This window comes from Chamaea fasciata, unplaced genomic scaffold (assembly GCF_029207755.1).
Source record: "Chamaea fasciata isolate MVZ Bird 193981 ecotype frontalis unplaced genomic scaffold, bChaFas1.0.hap1 SCAF_28, whole genome shotgun sequence".
NCBI classification, from domain to species: domain Eukaryota; kingdom Metazoa; phylum Chordata; class Aves; order Passeriformes; family Sylviidae; genus Chamaea; species Chamaea fasciata.
Window position 1 is genome coordinate 2,973,623 of NW_027094113.1, and position 15,278 is coordinate 2,988,900.

The 15,278-nt window shown below is 63.4% G+C and overlaps 2 protein-coding genes across 2 annotated transcripts; both read right to left on the reverse strand.

Annotated features, from left to right (window-relative positions):
* Positions 1-3,034: 3,034 nt before the first annotated feature.
* Positions 3,035-7,042, reverse strand: C2CD4C (C2 calcium dependent domain containing 4C). The gene has a single exon (XM_066205867.1). It carries the CDS (start codon positions 6,682-6,684, stop codon positions 5,422-5,424), a length of 1,263 nt encoding a protein of 420 aa, XP_066061964.1. The 5' UTR covers positions 6,685-7,042; the 3' UTR covers positions 3,035-5,421.
* Positions 7,043-8,973: 1,931 nt separating this feature from the next.
* SHC2 (SHC adaptor protein 2) lies at positions 8,974-14,449 on the reverse strand. The gene is given in 14 exon segments (XM_066205837.1): positions 8,974-10,240; positions 10,403-10,541; positions 10,684-10,985; positions 11,214-11,378; positions 11,469-11,535; positions 11,619-11,799; positions 11,936-12,062; positions 12,233-12,284; positions 12,470-12,523; positions 12,618-12,737; positions 12,918-12,978; positions 13,364-13,434; positions 13,890-14,377; positions 14,380-14,449. Coding segments are annotated over 13 exon segments (1,887 nt in total). The 3' UTR covers positions 8,974-10,240; positions 10,403-10,412.
* Between the last annotated feature and the right edge of the window lie 829 nt (positions 14,450-15,278).

Consider the following 15,278-nt stretch of genomic DNA (forward strand, 5'->3'; position numbering starts at 1 on the left):
GCCCTGCTGTGTGCAGCCAGGTACCCTCCACCACAGCAGGACCCCTGTGCCCCCTCAGCCACCCTGGGCTCAGCCATAGCCCCTCTGTGCTGGTACCAGCCTCTGGCCCCAAGGTCCTATCGACCAGCACCCTGCTGCACTGATATTAAAGTGTTTGCCAGCAGCTGCTGGCGTTTATCAAATCCTCCTGTCTGCTTATTTATCGCATTTCCTCCTCTCCCACCTGGGCCTTCTTGATGCTTTGGGAATTTTGCAAACGTTTTAAAGGCTGCATTTCAAAGTCCACCAGGCAGCTAGCAAGAAACAGGTCACTGGATAGGGTGAGGAGAGGCAGGAAAGATCATCCACCCTGCAAGGCAGCCACTGCTCTCACCCTCATCCATCCTTGCATGCTCCCTGCACTCTCCCACTGCAGTTCCTCATGTTCTGTACACCCACCATGGCCCCAGCCGCAAGTCAAGACTGGATCCAGGGACTTGAATTAATAGTGAGGGGGAGTCCAAAGCAGAGCTTCCCATCCACTGGTTGCCTTTTCCTGGACATGGAGGCAAGATCTGGGCCCAGGTCCCTGTTGGATTGCCAGCCTCAAAGCAGGAGAGCAAAGCGCAAACGGAAAAGCAGAACAGAGGGAGTGTGTGCTGGGGCTGACAGTGCTGGGCAGCACTGCCTGCCCCAGGTACACCCTGGCAGCTGCTGCCATGCCAAGTGCCAGCAGGCTGACAAGGAGCTCATCTCTGTTCCCAGTGGGCTCTTGGGACGCCAGCCCAGGGTTTTCCATGTCCCCTGGAGGAGCACAAACTGCTGGGTGCTGGGTGATGATGCCGGGGTGTCACTCTCCCCTGATGTGACTCTCCCCTGATGTGGCTACAAGAGACTGCGGGATTCAATTAAGTTCTGTTTTTCCTCCCAGTAACAGTGAGAGTCTCTCCTCTCCCCTTTAAGGCAGACACGCTGCCATGGAAGACAAATGCTTGCAATAATGCGGTGCCGGGGGAGGCCGATGCTCCCTGCAGCCGGCACTGCCCGGATCGCGTCCGCCGCTTCCCCGCGCCCTCCCCGCGCCTCTGCACGCCCGGTCCCGCACCAGCCGGCCCGGCCCGGGTGGCAGAACCGTGTGGCGGAGTCGCCACGGGGACCCGGCTGGCTCCGGCGCAGGACCCGCAGGGCCACCCCCTTCCCCGCTCGGAGCCCCCCCCGCCACCGGCCGAGCGTTGCCAGGCAACGGGAAGATGCTTTTCTGACCGAAACGGGAAATCGGCAGCCGGAGCTGGGGGTGGGGGGAGGGAAATGGCTGGGCTGGGGCTGCCCGCGGGAGCACGGGAGGCTCCTCCAGCCTCAACAGCACCCAAAAAATCCAGAGAGGAGAAGCAGCTGATGCAGCCCTGCTCAGCCTAAACTGCCAAGGACCCCCGAGCAGTGCCAAGGACGGCACTCGGCACTGGGACCCCCAGCCTGGCTGGAGGATGGGGCAGGGACAGGGTGATCCCCAGAAGGGACAGTCCTGCTGGCCTCCTCACTGCGGAGCTCTCCCGGGAGCCTTGGCCCTGCCGAACATCCTGGATGAGACTGAACCCTTAATTTGCCCTCTCTCTCCCTCGCCAGCCATAACGCCGTGGCTAAATGAGCTCCAGGCAATTTTCTCAGAAGTTGAGTCCTCATGCTGTGGGAACACAGGGCTAAAAATAGCCAGGGCCTGTGTGTGCCTCTCGTGCAGGTGAGCCTCACTCCGGAGATCAGGGCTCCTCCACATCCAGCTGCCTCCCCTGCTCTGCCTCAGTTTCCTGCACAGGTTGGGCCACCCAAATGTGCACCAGAGCTCTGGCAGCCTCGGGACCCCTGGCCAGAGGAATGAATCCCTGTGCAGGGGAAATCTCCCAGAGCTCAGACATCACTTGGTGTGCACAGTGATGGGCAGAGCCGCCCTTGGGCTCAGAACTTCACCTGGCTGTGCTTTACCTGGGCATCCCCTGACCCGAGGGTCTGTGTTGTGGAGTGGGGATGTATCACCCTCTTCCCCACCAGCAGCTCCTGGCTCAGGCGCTCCTCTCAGCATGACCAACCCCTCCCAGGTCCAGTGAGGCAGACGTATTTCCTTCCCACGGTGACTCAATTACAAATTCAGAGTTAAATCTTCCCCCACAAGATACCCCTCTCCACCCCTCTGGCTGCTTCCAGCACTTCGAATGTTGAACACTTTCCAGGGATTTTCGTGTGCTCAGGCTGACCCCATCCACTCTGGTTCAGACTAACTTAATCAGCCTCATTTTGTTACTAACTGCTGCAGCTTTGGACCTCTAGAAAAAGCATGACTTAAATTATTAGCACCTACCAAGCTGCTTTCACCACCCCTGTGGGGGCCAGAGGTGAGAGAACAGATCTGTTCCCACCCAGCCTCAATAGCTACAAAAAATGACAAATTATCACAATTGCGGAAATTAGAAAAATGGCATTTAGGTAACAGGCAAATACTCCTCTTTTCTTCAGCAGCATCTGGCTAGGAACAGATTTGGAAGTGGCAGGTGGGGAGAATAGAAAGCAACCTGAATGCTGTCAGCTGGGTGGGGGGGCCTGGGAGTGGTGAGAACAAAACCATCACCATTTTCTTCATCACCAGTGCTGAGAAGGGCTGCGGGGGTCAGGCTGGGGGAGCAGGTGAGGAGGAGGAAGGACACCCACAGAGTGTGGGAAGGGGCTCTCCCTCACCACAGCCCTGGCTGTGGGCTGGCAATGCCATGGCTCAGCACAGCCCTGAATCCCCCTCATACAGGAACAGCACTTCTCCCCATGTACCCACCTCTCTCCAGGAGATCCATTCCCACCTCACCCCACGGCTGGTCAGCAGCACCAGGGGAAGAGCTTCAGAAGCACCTGGAAGGCTGTATGGAAAGGGGAACAGCACCCAGAAGAGCAGCACTGCCCCGTGTCTGGACAGTCCTGAGGTTCCAGCTCTGCTTCCCCACACAGGGCGCCTTCAAGAATAATGCTAGGAAATATCACGGGGAAAGCAGGAGCCAGGGCCACAACTGCATCTGTTTTACAAATTACTTTATTGCACTAAAAAGAGGAAATCATCTGTAAACAAACATTCCATTCAGGTATTAATATATTTTTCACTCCAAAAATACATCATTAAATCCAGCCACAGAAATATCAAAGCAGGAACAATAGAAAATAGCTCCGGCAGCAGAGACCCATCCAAGCAACAGTGCTGGCTCCCCCACCACCAGCCCAGCAGAGAGCAGGGCTCAGAGCAGCTCATCCTGGGGCTCACTGCGTGGTCACACACCCAACTCCAGCAAGACAGCCCTGGGACAGGCTGGGGTGGGGCAGCACGAGAGCCCCCGGGCCCTTGGGGGTCAGCCTCAACCCAAGGAGTGGCCTGGGGTCCTGCTCTCAGCATCCTCCTCCCCCAAACCCAAAGGAACACAGTCCTTCAGCGGGGGATGTGTCACCCCTCAAACCTCTCACAGCGCCGAAGTCGTCATCCCAGCTCCCATTCCCCCTCTTCTTGCAGCCTCTGCCCCCTGCCCCAGCAGCACCCAGGTCCCCCCAGCCCCTCACAGGCACAACACCCCAGGGAGCACAGGGTGCTGGTGGGGTGTGCAGGGGCTGTCAGGCAGCAGCCAGCTGGGCAGGGTCCCCTTCCTGTCCCAGACCTCCTCAGGGGCAGGATGTTCACCCCACACCCCAGGATGTGACACCTCTCCCTATTCCCCCCTCCCCAGAGCCTTCATCTGCCCCCAGGATGAGCCTGGCACTAGGGGGCCAGGGACCATCCCTCGTGCTGACTCCTGGGGGAACACAGGGAAGCCTCAGGTGGGAAACTCCCTGTGAAGGATGGACTTGTCAGCTTCTTATGTCCTGCATGGTTTGTTTTCAACCACAAGCTCGACAAACAGCCACGATCACCCTGGATCCCCCCAACATGCAAACACGGCGCGATCAGAACTACGCCTTGTGTACCTGGAACATATTTACAGACACAAGTAAAAGGCTGCGAAAGATCAGCCTCGGATATAAATAGCCAACACTGAGATCTGCCATCTGCTGCAAAAGGACAAGGAAGGAACATCGACTGCCACCACAGAGGTTAACACAGAGGGGACACATGTGTGCGTGTGTGTCCACGCGTGCTGCAACAGGCAAGGACGGGAGCGCTGCCAATCCCGCTCCCTGCACAGAAACATGCAGACCCCAACACAATGGGTGACACCACACCAAACAACAACACAGAGTGTTTTATCCACCCGCAGAAACGCCCCAGCCAGCACCCTGCCCACTCCCACTGTCCCCAGCCAGTCAGCTGGGGTGACAGGGTGGGATGGGAAGGGCTGGGAGCACCTCGCTCCTTCCCCAAAGGGAAACTGTAAGCCAGGCCAGACACTTTGGGAAGCCAGATCCCACTGGGCACAGGAGCTTGGTGGCCCCACAGGACACATGTTTGCTGCCCAATGGGTGCAGCCACTTGAAAGATCCTCAGCCCTCATAAGCAAAGGAGGGTAGAGGGTTCTGGAGCCTCAGCCTGCCCCCCTGCCCAGCCTCACCTGGGATGGCCCCAGCACTCAGGGAGGGATAGTCCTGTCACCTCAGCTTTTGTCAGCAAGCACATTTGCTGGGACACTGCCTGGACCATCCGTGTGCCCAGGGCAAGGGGTGTCAGCCCCCGGCATCTCCCTCCCTTGGGCAGGGGAGAGGCACAGGCAGCCTTCTGGATTTGGGCAAACCAAAGCCCCCAAAGCTCCATGAGCAGTTTCCCACTGGGGGTCAGCAGTGGGGGACAACGCTGGGGTGGGCAGGGAGGGCAGCCTGGGAGGCTGCAGGTGTCAGACCAAGCCAAGCTTGCAGCCTCACAGGGCTGGGACGAGTCCAGGAAAGGCTCAAAAGCCACAAGCCTGACTCATCTCCCAGGGTGACTGCCCTTGGCCCACTCTCAGGTCACCTCTGCAGTATTTTCGTTGCAGTTTCCAAGATCAGAAACTTGTCTTTTAAATTAAAGCTGTCACCTGACTACAGGTGCTGGGGCTTTGAGAGGTGGCCTTAAGTGTGCTACAGAGATTTACCCACCTCCAACCTGCAGCTGGAGACCACTAGCACAGGGAAGGAAGAGTCCAACAGGTGCTTCCATCCTTCCTGGTGGGGAGTGGGCTGGATTCTCCCCACTTTCTGCTGGCCTCCAGGAGGTGCAGCCCCGGGGCAGGACCAGGGAGGGAGCAGCGGCAGAGGCTGTGGCTGCCAGCTGGTGTTGGCAGAGCCCCAGAGCAGCACCATTCCTGGGGACCCCCACACTCTGCCACGACCCCGGCCCTCCTCGGGGGGCCCTTCCAAACCCTCCTCCAGCGGGGCTGGGGGGCAGAGCCGGCTTCCCTGCCTCACCCCGGCCCCACAGGTGGGAGGGCTCCCTCCAGGGCTCGTAGCAGGTACCTACAGGCAGGACAGGAGGGACGTGAGTGGCAGCTCCTTCTCCCCCAGCAGCGTGTCCCGCTTAAGGCTGCTCCCCTTGTTGACTACCTTGACCTTCAGGGACATCTTCCTGGCGTGGCCGGGGCCCAGCCCATCGAAGAAGAAGTCCTCGTTGAAGACAGGGTTGCGGCTGTTCTTGACGATGGTGCTGCGCTGCTTCTGCAGCTTCCCAGGGTTGAGGCACAGCGAGACGCAGCAGTTGATGCTGCGCACGTCGACGAGGGCATCGTAGAGGTCCTCGGCCGAGACCAGGCGCACACGCAGCCGGGCGTTGGAGGGGTCGTACTCGGCAGCCAGGCGCAGGCTCCCGCCCCGGCTCAGCCGCAGGCTGTGCTCCCGGTCACGGCCCGCGGGCAGGTCCAGGGGCAGCAGGGCGGTGGGAGGTTGTGTCCCGGCCGGGGCGCTCCTGGCTCGGCGCTGGGCACTGGGGCTGGTGTCAGCCGAGCTGTCGTCGGTGGACAGCGAGCTGTTGCGGGCCACCGAGTGCTTCAGCTTGATGACCTTGGACTGGCTCTCTTGGCTGAAGAGCTTCAGCAGGGAGACGGAGCGGGAGAGCAGCGGGGAGCCGAAGGGTGAGGACTCTGCCGAGGAGCACGTGTCGCTTTCGCCGCCGCTGAAGTAGCGGCCGGGGTGCATGAGGGCTGCGCCGAGGTCAGCGGGCGTCCGGCGGCCGCTCTCACCGTTGAGCTTGGCTTTGCGCTGGGCGCTGGGCGAGGTGACGGGCGAGGGGCAGAGGCTGCTGTGCTCGCTGTGGAACAGTGACTCTTTGCGCCGGGTGTGGGGGCTCTCCATCAGCGTGGCGAAGCCGTAGGAGGTCTGCGCCTTGGGCACGTAGGGCAGCGACATGGCCGTCTGTGCCTGCGGGTCCACGTTGGTACCGCAGCTCCCCTCGGTCCAGTCCTCGGCGGTCTCGATCTGGATGATGTGCCGCCCGGTGGTCCGGGACCGGGACCTGGACCGGCTGGACGGACGGGGGCTGCGCGGGGGCTTGCGCCCGGCCAGGTCCTGTTCTGAGACTGAGGCACCCAGAGCAGCCGCTGCGGGGACCTCGGAGCCCTCAGCCTCGGCGGGCGCCGCGCTCAGCTTGGGCGGGATGAAAAAGTCGGGGATCTTGTCGGGGGTGAGGACGTTGCTGTAGCGGGATCCCCGCGAGGACTCCTCTGTCCCCGCTCCCCGGGACCCGCCGTTCTCCGCTACCCCGCGCAGACGCTCCAGGAGCCACATGTTGCTGCCCCGTGTGGGGCTGGAAGAGACCCGAGGGGCAACGCTGTCACAGGCGGCCGGGCACCGGCAGCAGCAGGACAAAGCTGGAAGCCCCGGGAGCGACCAACGGCACCGAGAGAGCCGGACCTGGCAGGCCGGGGGGACGGGACAAGGACGGGAGGGAACTGGCCGCGCCGAGGGACACGGGGACCCGCCAGCCCGGGGAGGAGCGAGAAGGAACCGACCGCGAGGAGCGGGGATCGGGGACCCAGGGGACGGGGACCCGGCGGCGCCGAGGGATGCGACGGAAAGGGGCAGACGCGAGACGACGCGACGCCTGGACCGACGGACCGACCGACCGGCGCCGCCGCGAGCGGGACGTTGCCGGGAGCCGCCGCACCTGGAGCGGAGCCGCCGCCGCCACCGCAGCCCGGGCGGGGCGGGCGCGGACGCGCTTTTATACGGCGGCGGTGGCGGCGGCGGCTCCGCTCCTCGTCCGCGCCGCCGCCGTAATCCTCCGAGTGCGGCGCCCTCACATTTCTGCGCGCCGCGCTTGGCCGGACCAGGGCTAGAACCGGGACCGGGACCCGGATCGAGCGGGACCGGGATTGGCACCGGGAGGACCCGGGTTGCTGATGCTCGGGAGGTGCAGGAACCTGACCCTGGGACACCCGGCCGTGTTCCCGCGGGAGTGGCGGGTTTGGGATGGGGCCAGGAGTGGAATCGGGACGGCAGCAGCCCCGTTCCAACCCTCCCGCCCTCCCGGCGCCCCCAGTTCGGAGCGCGGCCGCTCCCCTCTGGGATCAGCCGCTCCCCACTCCCACCTCTTGATCTCAAAGCACTGAATGAAGGCAGCAGCGTCTCGGGACTGAGGAGTTGCCTCATCAAGTGGTTTAATTTTGCTCTGGAGGGAGCTCGGGTGGCAGTGCCACATGTCGCACTCCCCCGTGTCTCACAACCCACCAGCCCCTGGAGGGATGGCTGGGGACACCGGGGCAAAACGTCAGGAGGTTCACGGAGCATCACTGCAAGCCCCGGTGTTGCAGGGGGTCGGGAGACACAACAGAGTGATCGGGCCCAGCCCCGGTCTCCCGGGGATTTACAGCCTTGGGGAGAGGGATGCACCGAGAGGGACAGTGGCACAAAAGGTCAAGCAGCTGTTCCTTCCTGGCTGCTGCCCTGTGGACGCAGTCAGGCTGCCGGGAAGCACCATCATTCCGCAGCAGTGCAGGGCTGGGGATGACGGCCAGGAAGAGCAGCCTGGTGTGGTGAGCGCCTTCCGCGGGGGCTGCGGCAGGAGGCCTCGGCTCCCTTTGCATTCGCACTTGGACCTGGCAAAAAGAGGCGTCCGGCCTCGCCCACCCAGGCCGAGGGCTGGGATGTCTCAGGGACAGCAGCGGGGAGGGGACGGTGATGTCCTGGCTGGACCCTGCAGGATGCTGAGCCGGGTCCCACAGGGATGAGAGGGCAGATGGAGCCCGGGGGAGCAGGACGAGGCTCACGGAAGGGGAAGCTGGTGAACAAAAGGCCGATGTTTGCTTTTCCTCCACCCTGCGAAACTGCGGGTAAACAAGGTGCAGAAATGGTTGAGTTCCCTTGAGATAACAAAGAGCGCTGGGGCAGGGCCAGCTCTGTCCACGCGGCTCGAGGCCGGTGCCTGCAGGGCACGGAGGGGAGCAGGGCCCTGGGAGCTGCCTGGCTGCGGACTGGCAGGGCTGGAGACGCTGGCAGGGGCTGGCAGAGCTGGGGACATAACTGGTGGAGCCGGCAGTGTGCTACCACCTGCTGGAAGCTGGGAAGGAGGGAGACCTTCTGTGGGAAAGGGTTTGTGCAAGGAAGCCCTGAATAACCGAACTGGGCGTGTCTGTTGTCCCTACATTTGCGACAGGTGCAGGGACAGGTTGGTCAGCGAGATCCCCAAGGCCCTGGGAGAGCAAGGAGGCCACGTCCTCTGCAGCTGCTCTTCTGTGGCTTCCAAACCTTCCCAAAACACCTGCAGCCTTCCCATCACAGGGGCTGAAGAAGCAGCAGCCCTTCAATCAAGATCTGGGTTGAGGCACAGAGCCCCCTGCACCCATTGGCACCACACACCAGCCTCAACCAAAGTGGTTCGAGCCCTGAAACAACCACCCCGCCAGCCCTTTGTCCCTCCAGGGCAGCATCCCCGGGGCTGCAGAGCGAGGCACCACCAGCGGTGGACCACAGGGTTCTCCAGCAGCAAAAGAAGAAAGTGGGGGCACTCACTGCCTTTCCCAGGCTCTCTTTTGAGGGAACAGGGCAATTATCTTTGCAGACGCATCACTCCATGACAAAAAATAGCAGCTGAGATGGAAGCACCATGTCCCCGCGGAATCCAGCTATCAATGGAAAATTACGCATTCATTACTGGGCTTTATTTAGGGGCTTATTTTATTCATTGGCTCAGCTGGCACTGGCCAGCCAGGACGCCTTGTCTGGCAGAGGCCATTCCCAGCGAGGGGCTGAGGGTGCTGGGGTGACCCTGACCCAAGGTGGGTGCTGGCAGCAGCACCAGGCACACAGAGCAGAGCCAGGACAGGCCCCCAGCAGCCAGGACTGATGCTGGACCCAACAAGTGGCTGCAGCTCACCTGTAACACAGGAGCCACAGCCAGGCCCACCCGTGGCTCTGGCTCTGCTGGCTGCCACATTCACTAGAGGGTCACAGCTTGGCTTGTGCCACTCAGAGCCACGCCAGGAGGCCCAGGAGTGGGTGGCCGTGGGCTGCTCCAGGTGGAGGCAGGAGGGGAGCTGGCAGCAGGAGCCCGCAGGGCAGGGACCTGCCAGGTGTGAGGAGGAGAGGCCGTGCAGGGCCAGCCCTGGGTGCCAAAGGCCACTCTGAAGCCAGGGGGACACTGGGTGATCCATGGGGGACAGGGTGACTGGACAGGATGGGTTGGCCAAGGTGAGACCAGGCAGGAACTAGTGGTGATGGAGATCTGTCCCAGCACCATGCCCAGGGGTGGCATGAACCACCTGTGTTCCTTGCTCATTTCCAGGTTTAATTAGAAATGTATTCCAAACCACAAACCCGTGCCAAGCACCAGACACAGAGCAGGTAAAGGGGCCATAAAATCCTGCCAAAGCCTCGAGCTGGTCAGGGAGCCCCCACGGGCCATGGAACACCTCGTGAGGCAGTGCCAGCAGCTCTGCCCTGCCCTGCACCTTCCCACAGTAGCTCCATCCTGGCCCTGGCCTGGGACAGTGGCTTGGGACCACAGGGAGCATCATGTGGCAGCCACTCCTGGGGAGAATCCAGCTGAAAAAGGATGTCCCCAACAGGAACATCTAACAGAGTCCAAGAGATGGTCGTGCCTGGCCCCACAGGCAGAGCCCAGCCAGGGGCTACAGCAATGTCCGCCAGCCCCCATTCCAGCGCTGCGGCAAGTGGGGGCAGCCCTGCCTGAGATGGCTTCTGGCTCCGTCCCTCCTGCTGAGGTCATCGAGCAGTTCCCACCCCAACAGCGTTTCACCTGTACGTGTGGAATTAAACGTCTTTGTGTCCAGCTGGGCAGGGCACCCCACGCAGATGATGGAGGTAGGCAGCGGCCAGGGAGGACCTGCAGGGCCAGGGACCACAAGACCTCACTGGGAAGGAAAATGGAGAGCCTAACCCCAGACTTCAGAGGCCAGGCACAACTGCAGAAGGGTAGCACAAAGGAACACCCATTTTGCCCTAGGGTGAGTCCAGAGGCAGGGGAGCAGGTCAGGTACTCACGTACCCCCTTGGCATCACTGCTTCCTCTGTACAATCTGGCGGAGGTGCAGCTCACTCTCTGCCGCCACGATGGGCTGCTCGTTCTGCCGGTGGTGGCTGATGAGGTGGCTGATGCTCTCAAACAGCACGTCCTTGGTCCTCACCTGGGGCCAGGGCACAGTGGTGCTCAGCTCAGGAGAGTTGCCTCTCATCCAGCATCCAGCTGCAGCACCCTGTGCCTGCCCACACCTGTGTCCCTCATCACCCACCCCATGCCCGGCCCTCACCCCTGTGCCCTGCCCTCACCACTCCCTCGGGATCCACCAGCAGCAGGTGCTTGGGCTGCCCGCTGTGCATGCCGGTCAGCACGTACTGCCCCGGGTTGGTGAGGCTGTCCCGCACCAGGAAGTCCCCGTCCATCTGCAGGAGCCTCTCAGCATCCCACCGGCTCATCTTCCCGTGGTACCAGGGCTCCCTCCGGAGCTGCTCCTCCGTGGGGGCGATGGGGGCCTTCCGTGTGGGGGGGCTCGGCCACTGGTCCTCAATGGGGGGACTGGTGCCACCCCCTGCAATGCACTCGTGGAGCTTTAGGGCATCCTCGAATGGCCCTGTGAGATCCAGGGGTTGTGGGGTGTTACACACAGGGCATGAGGCAGGGCTGGGTTCTGGTGTGGACAGACCCCAGCTCACAGCTCCCAGTGCACTGCAGAGCACTGCTGTGGATTCAGCCAGTGCCAGCACCTCCAGGCCTGTGGTGGGTGACCCAGACAGCTGCTGGCACAGCTTGACCACTCCACAGCAGGTTCTGCACCATTTCCCCCTGTGCAGTGGCTTACTCATGTCAAAGAGGTCTCTTTTGGGGCTCTCCTCCGCTGCCCCATGAGCCACCAGCTCCGGCTCCCAGGCGTCCAGGCTCTGCGTGTTCACGTACATGTGCTCCTCGTAGTCCCGTGGCCCCAGGGTGTGGCTGTCTGCCTGCAGGTACCCGTCGCAGGGCTGGCCTGCGAGAACAGCCATCACCGCTGGCCAGGACTGGGCACAGTCACAGGGACCCCCCCCAGCTCATGGCTTCCCCCCACAGCAGTACCCACCCTGGCTCTCCAGGTCCCAGGGTGGCCCCAGCTGGTTGCTCGGGTCTCGTCTGGCTGCTAATCCGCCCTAGGAAAGGAGACAGTAAGAGGGTTGAGGGGCCCTGCCTGGGACCCCCTTAGCAAGGCCAGCAGTGGCTCTGAGGGCCTCACCTGGCTGGGGGGGACAGAGCCGGAGGGCTGAGTGCGGACGTGGCCCAGGGCTGTGCTGTGGCGGAGCCGGGAGTCAACCAGACCCCCCGGGGGGGGCTCCTTCCCAGGGATGCTGTTGTAGTAGTCGTGCTCAGCCGCCTCCTCATCCTCCCCCCAGGCTGACTCCTCTGCAGCCAGCGCCCTGCAGCAGGGATGGGTGAGCTGGGGATGCCCTGCCTGGCTCAGACCATCCCCACACCCTGCAGTGACAGGGGCTCCCAGAGCCAACCCCAGTCAGGGGACGTGCCCAGGACAGGGGTGCAGCGGGGCCCCCCTACCTCTCTGGGGGTACCACCACCTTGGGGGGGCTGTGTAGGTACTGCTTGAAGCGCAGCTCAAAGGCCTGTCCCACCGTGCTGATGACGCTCTGTGCCAGCCCCTCGCAGCACTCCAGGATGTGACAGGCTGTGGACAGACAGACGGACGGTTTGAGTGTTTCCCCCACACTCCCATCGCTGCAGCAGGACCACCCTGAGCTACCCCTCGTCTTCCCCATGAGAGATTTCTTCCCCCAGCCTTCACCCCCCAGCGTATCCCTCCTCCACAGAGCCTTCAGGCATGGAGGCCGGTGTCACCTCTCTGGTTGATGGGGTCCTTGGCGACATAGGCGACATAGTCCATGGTATCCTGCAGACAGAGGGGGAGATCAACACTCATGTCCTGCTGCTGTGTGGGGAGCAGGCTGGAAGTGCCAGGGGACAGCTTGGCCCCAGCCCGACATCCTGAGCCAGGCCAGGCCACCCTGTGCTCAGCTCAGGCACAGGCAGTCCCTGTCCCCAGCACCGTGGAGGACCGGGGTGTGCATGACTCACCATGTCCCCACCGGAGGCGAAAGAGATGGACTGCATGTGGTGGTTGGCAATGATCTGCGTGGGGAACATGGTCCAGGGGGGGCATTAGCAAAGGGGCCACCAGCTCACAGGCTGGCAGGTAGAGGACTGCATGCCCAGGAACACTCACCTGGCGAGTGGTGGGGATCATGAGGTTCAGCCCATCAACGGAGATGTTGACAGCGATGCTCATGCCAGCGAAGTGCAGGTTGCTCTTGCCCAGGATGGAGAACAGGGCTTTGTTGGGAGCCTGACAGGGGAGAGGATGGTAGGGACAATGAAAACCACCAGGATCAGGCTTCCAGGGCTGAACGAGGAAAGGGGGGTGTGCCCCAAGAGGCCCCAGGCCCATAAACTGGGCAGGCACCCCTAATGCCCTGTCCCACAGCCTTGGCTTGTCCCAGGACAGACAAGCTGACTGAAAACTCACCTTCTTCTTCCAGATGCCCTTCACACCCGGCACTGCCTCGTATAGTCTGTTGATGGCTTCCCTGCAATGGACAGAATCTGGCCTGGTCACTGCTCCAGCCCCCCAGCCCTTCTCAGCTGCCTTCCCCTCCCCATTGCTCTGTGGGGTCTGGTGGCACGAGCCCCCGCAGCCCCGGGTGCCGCAGCCTCCCCGCAGCACTGCCCCACGTCATGGCCCGTGGTACGTAATCCCTGCTGGGGCCACCTCCCTTCTCCTCTTTCCACCCATTGATCTGCAGCAGTGCCCTTCGTCCGTGTCCCTGAGCGCAGGGTGGGTCCTGCAGGGCACGGCTCCCCCTGACCCCTGTTCCCCTCTCTGCACAGGGCCCTGGGAAGGGGCAGCACCCAGGGCCACGAGGGGCTGGGGGTGGCACTGGGGTGCAGGAGAGTGGGGCTGCAGGGCCGTACCTGGTGACCTGTGTCCGGGTGTTGAAGTCAAGGGACCTCATGGAGCGCAGCACCTCAATGCACCCCATGTACTGTGGGGGAAAAGCAGTCAGAGCAGGTGGCACAACAGGGCAGGCAATGGAGAGGAGAGGCCAGGTGACATGGAGAAGGGCTTTCTACACCAGCTCCAGGGATCACACAGCAGCTTTCACCTCCCACTCCAAAACACCACATCACATACCCAGACACAGTGCTAAGACCCCCACAAACTCATCTGTGTGCTACAGCTTGTGATGCCTCGTTGGGGCTGACAACGCTGGAGTCACAAGGTGGGCTCCAGGGCCCGGCAAGCCCCTGGCCCCCGGCCCCATCACGGAAACTGCATGTGCCGGGGGCGGCTGCCCCGGTCCGGCCGTGGGGGGGGGGACTCGGGCTCGGGCTCTGCCCGCAGCCGTCGGGAAGAGCGGCCGGACCCGCCAAGCCCCGCACACGCCTGGGGCCGGGGTCTCCGCGCCCTCCCGCGTCGCCGGGCTCCGGCGGGACTTACCCGGACAATGTAGGAGACGCCGGGCCCCAGCACCCGCTCGTCGGGGTGCAGCCAGCCCTGCGCCGGTTTGCGGATGAAGCTGCCCTTGCGGCTCCACTCGTCCCCGCCGGGCCGGGCCCCCGCCGGCGCCGCCGCCGCCCCCCGCGCCCGCCCCGCCGTCCCCCGCGCCCGCCCGCCGCCCGGCAGCGCGCAGGGCGCGGCGCAGAGCGGCTCGCAGGCGCCCAGGACGGCGGCCAGCCCCGAGGGGGACTCCGCCGCGGCGGGGGCGTCCCGGGCGGCGCCGGCGGGGCCGCGGCCGAGGAAGCCGCTGGAACCAGGGAACTTCCACTGCGGCATCCGCGGCAGCAGCGCGCAGAAGGTGGTGCCGTGCTCGGGCTCCTCGCCCGCCGCGGGGCACGGCGCGGGGGCCGGCGACGGCATGGGGGCGGTCAGCGGCTCGTCGCGGAAGCGGTCATACTTGGGCTCCGGGAGCATGCCCGGGGCCGCGCTCCGCTCCGCTGCCGCCGCGCCGGCTCCCACCCCCCGCCCGCTCCCCCGGGGCCGCGCCGCGCTGATGTCATGGTGCGAGCGCTCCGCCGCCCGCCCGGCCCCGCATCCCCCGCCCCCGGCCCCCCCTCCCCGCCGTGCCGGACCCGCGGCCGCCGGAGCATCCCCGTCCCGCCCAGCATCCCCGCCCACCTGAGCATCCACCCCACGCCTGGGCTGCCCTCGCCACCACGGCCTGTGGGGCCGGAGCCACCCACGCTCTGCCCTCCGTCCTGCTCCAAACCCCCAGGCCATGGCCTGCGAGTTTCCAGCTTTGCCGCAAGCGTTGGGAGTGAGGGGTTGGGGGTAGCAGGCAGGGGAGGGCGACGGCCCCTCCCAGAGCCGGGGGGCCGTGGCACAGGCTGTCGCCCGCTCGCGTTTTGCGTTCGCTGGAGCGAAAGCGGCCAGCAGCCCCCGGCACTGCCCTCGCCCACAACAGGGACATTTTCTGCTCTCTCCACCTCTGCACTCCCGGGAAGCGATGCAGAAGCCCAGGGCTGGCCGGGGAGGCGGGGGAGGGCTTGGCCAGGCTTCGATGCACAAGCGGGCTGCCCTATTTCTGTGCCTCCCAGACCATTGGTCTCTTTTGCTCTGATTTCATCTGCCTCCAAAGCCAGATCTGACTCCCGCTTTGTTTATATCTGTCTGGAGGGCTCAGGCAGTAAAAAAAGCACAAACATTTTCTTGTTTTTCTGGTTGTAACTGCAGCAACCGGGGGGGAAAAATCCCACAAAACCCTTAAAGGGACTTTCTGACCTCAAACGAGCAATTCGCCCTTGCTTATGCCCCGGGGCTGTAGCGTTTTTCGAGCTGTTCAGAGGACTCTTGCCTGGCTGAGCCCAGAAGGGCGAGGAAACCCAGAGC

Excerpts from the sequence above, each read along its gene's own strand:
- C2CD4C (XM_066205867.1), bottom strand. The coding sequence starts at position 6,684 with ATGTGGCTCCTGGAGCGTCTGCGCGGGGTAGCGGAGAACGGCGGGTCC.